Below are 7,570 nucleotides of genomic sequence, written 5' to 3'. Positions count from 1 at the left end.
TCTGGGAGAACGAGGCGCTTCCAAAAGAGGGCTGGGCCAGGAGGCGGGGGTCTTTTGGTTTGGGAGGCGGGAATGCCGCGGCTCGGGAAGCGGGAACGCCACGGCTTGGGAAGCGGGGATGCTTTGGTTCAGGAGGCGGGGATGCCGCGGCTCGGGAAGCGGGGCGGGGCAGAGCTCCGCGGGCGGAACCACTGTGTGCGGAACCTTGGTGGCGGCGCGGGAGCCGCCCGGGCCTCAGCGCTGTGGCACGGCGGAGGCGGTGCCGCTCCCCACGTGTGCGCGGCGCGATGGCGGCGGTGCCGGGGGTCCCGGGGCTCCAGGGCATCCAGACGTGCCTCAGGGTGGCGGGAGCGGCGGCGGCGCGCCCCGAGTGCTTCCTCAGGTACCGCGGGGCGGCGGGGGGGCATTGGTAGCCGTAGAGAAAAGCCTGGAGGAGCCTGGCCAGGTGTAAAAGCTGAGGAGTGAGGCGGTGGGGAAGGGCAGTTACCTCTGTGCCACCTGGGTCTGGCTCTTGCACCATTGAGGTGTTTGGTGCTGTACTGTTTGCTTCCCCAAAATGTCTGGAGTGCTTAAATAAGATCAATATATTGTAAGATGCAACTGTAGAAAGCTGGAATATTCTGTCCAGGTGCTACTTCATACACGAAGTGTGATAAAGCTGGAAGGATTAAGAGTTTGGCGGTTTTCCCTCTGACTGTGTAGTAGCAGTACTCCAAGCCATTGTGGGAGTCCAGCCGCAGCAGTAACTGTTGAAAGGTGCTGTTCTGTAGCACAGAGAACCACAGCAGGTACAACAAGAGCAGCAGTGTGACTGGGACTGGCTTCATGGAAAGTGCTAAACTCTTTTGTTTTTCTGCTCTCAGTGTGCAGGATGGGCTGGCTGCCGACTTCAGAGCAATGACAAAGACTCTCTACGATCTGAATAAAGGAAGCAACATAGTTCGTGGGGGCCCTCTAAAAGAGCTGGTGATAGAAAATTTTGATGAAGAACAGATTTGGCAGCAACTAGAGCTCCAGAACAATGCAGTTCTCAATTTCTTCAAGAAATCCATTGCCAGGGATGCCGAGGATGAAGATCTTTGCCTTCTCTCAGACCAGGAAGAGGATGGCTCTGGTGCAGAGACCAGCAGTGACAAGGAGTTGGAAGACAACATAATGGAAGCAGAAACTGAACAGATGAATGTTTATACAAAAGATAAAGATAAAAATAAAAATAAATCTAAAGAAAAGCAAAGTAAACTCAGCGAAAGCGTAATGCAGAAAGACAGTGATGAGGATTCTGATATTGACTTTGATATTGAAGCATTGGAGCAACAAGCTAAAACAGCCAAGGAAACCACACTGAGAAAGAAGGGAAGAAAATCTGTAGTGGATGACAAGTTTTTCAAGCTAGCAGACATGGAAGCTTTTTTAGAACATGCAGAGAAGGAAGACAAGGAAGAAGAAGAAGAAGAAGAAGATGACATTAATTATTTTGAAGACATTATCTCAGATGATGAGGAAGACTCTGAAGAAGCTAAAGACAAAGTAAGTTTTTTCCTTTAAATCAAAATCTGATATCTGTTAGAATGACCATAAAGTGTTTGCTTCTGTGTAGAAACTGCCAAGTTACATTTGTTTAGGTGACTCATGATTATTTCTGAAGCTTTATTTTAACAATTAATATCTGGTAAGAAAATTCCCTGGTGTAGAAGGACATAGCATCCTGCTATTCCAGTTTCTCCTGACATGGGCCCTGGGCTTTTACATAAATAAAGGAAGAGATAATACCCACGGGAAATCAGGGACCTTGAGAATTGCAGAATAGGTGACCCAGCAAATGAAGATTTGTCACTCAGCATCTGGCAACTAGAGATCACTGAGGGGGCTGATGCAGAGCAAAGGGCTTTTTCCAGTGGCCTTGTGACTCTGATACAACTTAAACTGATGAGAAATTGATTCAAAAATAAGTATTTTATTATTCAGTATTTACCAAACATTCTCACTAGCAAGTAAGAAATATACCCAGGGAATTAGTGTGCATTCCAACAAATATTTGGCAAAATCTACAGCTCCTTTACTTCTGTATGTGTAAGTGGTAGGGAACTGTAACCCCAGGAGAAGAAATCAGTTTTAGTGATTCCCTACCACAGGTTAATGCATCACTACCCTGAATTACTGTTGCACAGGTAGTGCTGTTCTCCAGGCACTAAAGACTCTAAAAGACAGGATACCCTTTGATTTCTGGCACTCTTAACAGCTGTGGTTTGTTTGGTTTTTTTTTCTTTCCCTCTCACCTTTTTAGCCAATTAAAAGTTCCAGAGATATGACATACAAAGATTTCTTTGATCCAGTTGATGATGATGATGGTGATGGTGATGATGATTCAGTAGCTAATGATGCTGAAGAGGATCAGGAAGAGGAAGCAGACAGTGCCATTGAAGAGCAAAATGAAGAGAGTATGTCTGAGTAAGTAAAATGAAGGTCAAATATCCTCATAATTTTACACTAAAGTAAAGCAGAAAATACTGAGAATATCACACTCACTCTGGTCATAGTTTGCCATTCTCAGTTAACTGTTGTATGTTCATGGTTTGTGTTGTCACCTTATTTTTATTTTTAAAATATTGTTCCTTGATCTTTATTTGAATAAAGCATTTAAGAGTTTAAATCAGTTCTTATTTAAGAATAAGAGTTATTCTTATTATCCAGAAGTTTCCCTAGTGTCCTCTACCTTTAGGGGGATCCTTGAGACCCGTTGTAAACTCTAAGTTACTTGTAATGGGTAAACATCTAAGGGCTGAAATATCTTCATGTGGAAAATTGTAAAGGCTTCTCGACTTTTATTTTATATTAAATGTTATTGTTACAGGTTTGAGGATATGGATGAAATGGTGGAGCACATGAGAAGTAAAGAAGCTTCTAAAAAAGTAACTTTCAGTTTGCCAGATGACAGTGAAACAGAAGATGTACCTGAAGTGCAATTAGAGAAGGACATCAGTCCCAGTGAAATAAAGTCCTCATTTGAGAAGAGACAGGAAAAGGTAATTTTGGTTTGGTTTTCTTTGGGGTTAATATTTTAATTGGCTAATACTTCGAAACAGTGGCAAATAATTTTTATTTCACTGGTTGTTTCATTTGTTTAGAGTCCAGCAGATACAAAGAGGGTATTTAAAATTTAAGGAAAATATGTGGTTTAAGTACATAGATACATCTGCAATCATATATTTCCTCACATGCCTGAAATAAATACTAATTTTTTGCTGTGAGTTTACAAGTGAGCTCTGTTTTAAACTTCCTAGGAAATTGTGTTTTCCAGATGAGCAAAAAAATAAAAAGCTTGGAAGAAGCATTGTTAGAGGAGAAGCCTTGGCAGCTGAAAGGAGAAGTGACTGGGCAGAAGCGCCCTGAGAACAGCCTTTTGGAAGAAACAGTGCTCTTTGACCATGCAGTGAGAATGGGTAAGGAGGGGACAGGGCTTTGCTCATAGCATGCTGCACACCATGCTGGGTGTTCTGCCTTTGAGCCTGCTGAAAACACCTGGGACTCAAGAGGACACCAGCTTAAACTTCTTGATGTGATTTTGAGGTTGTTTCACACTGCATTTTCACAGTGGAAACTACAGGAAATTGTAAATTTTATCAGCCTCATATAATAGGATTTACTTTTATATTTACTTACTTCACCTTCAATTGGTACATTTTTGTGAAAGCTTTGCTTTCTTTTTCTGTAGTTTATTCTTTATAGAACAAGACCTATTTCTTGCTGGAGAAACAGTGATCTTAAATTTCTTTGCCTTTTCCTTTCAGCACCTGTGATCACAGAAGAAACTACTTTTCAGCTTGAAGATCTCATTAAGCAGAGAATATTGGATGAGGTTGTTATCTTACCTGTTCCTCCTTACACTGTCTTACATAGACTTGATTCACAGGGCACATTCCAAGGATGAGTTGGAAGCATTTCCAATGTTAGGTGTAGAATTATCTTAATTTCTGCAACTGGTTGTTTTATTCTTTTGTCTTGATGAATGTGTCTTTAGGTTTCTAAGGAGCCCTATTTTTATATCCCTGTTATATACCACTGTTTTTAGTGCACTTCAAAACAGACTGTGTGCAGATAAAACTGTAAGGAGTTTGTGTGGAATATAAGGCCAGCCTGTAACTGTTGGCTGTTACAATAACTAGTGCTCTGAGCATTCTGACACTGACCAAAACTCACTTGTTTGCTTCATTTTGCTTCAAAGCCACTGACAGAAAGAAAATTTGTATCTCACAGCTTGTTGAGCCTTACTGTTCATTGAATTTAAAAAGATGGGGAAGAGTTTGTAACTTGTTTCAGTTTTTGCCTTCATTCACTAAAACCAAGGACACAAGTAGAGCTATAATTTTTATTACTTTTTTTTTTTAAATGAAAGTGTGAAACTTGATGAATCCTGGGATGCTACATGCATAAACTGGTTAATGTACCAGATAAATAACTGAAAAATGTTCTAAATAAGATGTAGCTGGTAGTTGGCTGTAGTTGCACTTGGTCATTACTTTATGACTTTCTCAGGCATGGGATGATGTAGTACCAAAAGAGAAACCCAAAGAGGAAGCTTTTGAGTACAAGAAGCGGATCAGTTTGGATCATGAAAAGAGTAAACTGAGTCTGGCTGAAATCTACGAGCAAGAATACATGAAACTTCACCAGGTAACATAAAGCATGCCTTTCCCTTGGGTTTGAAGTTCACACTCTGTACTCTTGTGTGTTCATTTATACATTTCCAAGGTGAAGTAATTTAGTCTTTCTCTGAATATTCACCAGTGAAAAGGCTCTGAACTGTAAGTTGTGTTGTTACCAGTCTTGCTAAAGTAAAGTAGCCTTATGAATGATGTTACAGTTACATTCCATTTTTAATGCAGCAAAAGACTGAAGAGGAAGAAAATCCTGAACACAAAGAAATTCAGGAAATGATGGATTCACTCTTCCAGAAGCTGGATGCACTTTGTAATTTCCACTTCACACCCAAACCAGTAAGTGCACAAGTTTCATAAAGTTGGGGCTTTCTCCCTTTTTTTTTTAACTGGATACTTTAAAATACATTCCAGAAATGGAAAGCAAAGTAAACATTGGTGTTTACTGAGCTCATTCTTATTTCATATTAAATGCACTATGATTGCCTCTAAACAAACCCAACTAGTTGTGATCTTCAGCTGTCTGGTACTGCAGAGGTGCTGTGCTCAGTCCTGAATATGTCTCTTTATTTCCAGCCGGTGCCAGAAGTTAAAATCGTTTCCAACCTTCCAGCTATAAGTATGGAAGAAGTAGCACCAGTTGCTGTTAGTGATGCTGCTCTCTTGGCACCAGAGGAGATCAAGGTAAATATAAAATGGCATAGGCGGATTACAGAAGGATGTACTGTCTTCTGCCCTTCCCATCCTGGTGGGTCATTCCTCACCTTGTGGAGTTTTTTGGCCTAGAATTTTAGCATTGGTAGTTGTTGGGAAGTTTTGAGGGGTGAGGTGGTTTTTTTGGTTTTTTTTTTGGTTGTGGTTGTTTGGGGTTTTTTGTTTGGTTGGTTGTTTTTTTGTTTTTGTGTTTCTGCTTTTTTTTCTGACTGGGGAAGTAGTAAATTTTATGTGGCTCCAGTAGACTGTAATACTATGCTTTGTTTTTGATCTTAACTGTTATCCGATGGTCATTGTTGTCCCAACATTTATTTGGGTGTTGAGAGGGGGAAAGCTAAACACTAGAGCAGAGCAATTAGCATGTCTTGGATCAGTTGTACAAATCTCATTTCCCAGCTTTTGTCAGTTTTTGGCCTTTGCCTTATCCTGAGCTGACACTTGAAATACTGGAAATGCTCTATGAGTTCTGTGAAGTGAGTCTTGTCTTTTGCACTGTTATGGATTTATTTAGGAAAAGAACAAAGCTGGTGATGTAAAAACAGATGCAGAGAAGACTCCCACAGACAAAAAACGAGAACTGAGAAGGAAAAAGCTCCGTAAACGTATGAAGCGAAGGGAAAGGGAGAAACGTCAAAAGCTTCTTGAAAAGATGAAACCAGAACAAGGCACAAAACTTAGCAAAAAAGCTGCTGCAGCAAAATTAAAAAGGCTTACCAAAGAAGGCAAAGCGTCTCTGCTCAAGGTAAGACTAAAATTCCAAGGACAGGTAATTTTTCTCTGGAGAGGAAAGGAAACTTTATCCCAAAGAATTACAAGTGTAAGGTTGGAAAAATGTGAAAAAGCTGTATGATACAATTATTCTATAAAAGTATGTTCATCAGGCAGAAATGATTTTGTGTGAGGTGCTACTTTTCTATTTATTTCAAAGTTCATAAAGTGATGTTCCTGCAAATACATTTTCTTTATTTCCTGCATTTAAGCCATTCCACTTCATCAAGTGGGACTGCTTGAATGCACATTGAGGTTTCTATGTTCTGTATAAGCTTTGGGTAACTTAAACTGTTTTGTAATACAATACTCCTGTTTAACTTTATTGTGGAGCCTTCCCTATAATCTCATCAGATTGATATTGTTTTGCATACTATAAAACAGTAAACTCGTGCACCACTTATGGTGCCTTTTAAATAAAATTCTCAAAATCTCTGAAATTTTGGAGTATTAGAAACTAATAGCAAAAATAACTTCATTATTCCAGATGTTTGCACTTACCTTTTCAGAAGGCAAGTCAAACACAAAATACAGATACCCTGTTGTAGTTCATGATGTGCAAGGATCTGTTCTTGATGCCTGCTCTTACCTCTCAGGCTAATTGCTACTTAGGAAAAGAATGTAATCTTTATTTCTTTGGATAGCAGGAGTGGAATAAAAATGTGGTGAACAATATCCTTTGAAAATCAGTTACCAGATCTTTTTAAAGTGAAATACCATTATGCTTGAGTAACTAGTAAGTAATATAATGGTACTGTTTGTACATTTCTTGGTTGTAACAAATGTTTTGTCCAATGACAGGATGAAGGTAAAGACAAGGCCTTGAAATCATCCCAGGCCTTCTTTTCTCAGCTACAAGATCAAGTGAGAATGCAAATCAAAGATGCCAGCAAATTAAAAAAGAAACAGAAGAAGGAGAAAGCAATCTCTGTTCATAAACTAAAGTTGTAATTTACCTTTTTTATACAGGTACATACATATATACATCTTGTATATATTAAATTTTTTTTTTCTGAATTTCAGTAGGTTTTACTCTGTGTTGATGTTTAAAATACTTTGTGAACTTCTAAGGTGATGTTCAGACAGTTTTCTGTAGGTTTTACTCTTATTTTCTACCACAGAACTCTGATTTATTCCAAAAGGGAAGATTCCTGGTGTGGGCAGATACCTAATAGTGTAAAATACTTGACATGTGCTGTGACTGTAAAGTCTCTAATCTGTAGCCCAGAGCTTTGTATCTGCTGTTGAAATAGCTCTGGATCTATAGCAGGAGGAACTGCATTTGTTGAATAACTCAGGATGTATCCAGGCATTTAAATTACAGAAATTATATTCTGAAATTGTGATTGGCAAAGAGGGAGGACACAAAAAATTTTTAAGCCCGTGGTAACCCAGAGCTAGGAAATTTTTAACTTAGAATGAGTCCAAGAATG

At 39.6% G+C, this 7,570-nt stretch overlaps 1 protein-coding gene across 1 annotated transcript; it reads left to right on the top strand.

The window, feature by feature from the left end:
* The first annotated feature begins 263 nt into the window (after window positions 1–263).
* MPHOSPH10 (M-phase phosphoprotein 10) lies at window positions 264–7,159 on the top strand. Its single transcript, XM_030954960.1, has 11 exons — window positions 264–382; window positions 864–1,527; window positions 2,285–2,448; window positions 2,852–3,023; window positions 3,299–3,440; window positions 3,789–3,856; window positions 4,534–4,671; window positions 4,884–4,994; window positions 5,232–5,339; window positions 5,881–6,111; window positions 6,939–7,159. The coding sequence occupies exons 1-11, from the start codon at window positions 288–290 to the stop codon at window positions 7,086–7,088; spliced, it is 2,043 nt and encodes a 680-aa protein (XP_030810820.1). The 5' UTR covers window positions 264–287; the 3' UTR covers window positions 7,089–7,159.
* The last annotated feature ends 411 nt before the right edge of the window (window positions 7,160–7,570 follow it).

The sequence above is a fragment of the Camarhynchus parvulus genome, chromosome 10, assembly GCF_901933205.1.
Source record: "Camarhynchus parvulus chromosome 10, STF_HiC, whole genome shotgun sequence".
NCBI classification, from domain to species: Eukaryota; Metazoa; Chordata; class Aves; order Passeriformes; family Thraupidae; genus Camarhynchus; species Camarhynchus parvulus.
Note: the sequence above shows the minus strand (reverse complement) of the source record. Positions and strands in the feature narration are given on the sequence as shown.

Bases quoted from the DNA above. Each gene is read 5' to 3' on its own strand.
- MPHOSPH10 (XM_030954960.1), top strand. From the start codon at position 288: ATGGCGGCGGTGCCGGGGGTCCCGGGGCTCCAGGGCATCCAGACGTGC. The intron at 3,024-3,298 runs GTAATTTTGGTT...TGTGTTTTCCAG, and splicing joins TTGAGAAGAGACAGGAAAAG to ATGAGCAAAAAAATAAAAAG. The intron at 5,340-5,880 runs GTAAATATAAAA...GGATTTATTTAG, and splicing joins TGGCACCAGAGGAGATCAAG to GAAAAGAACAAAGCTGGTGA.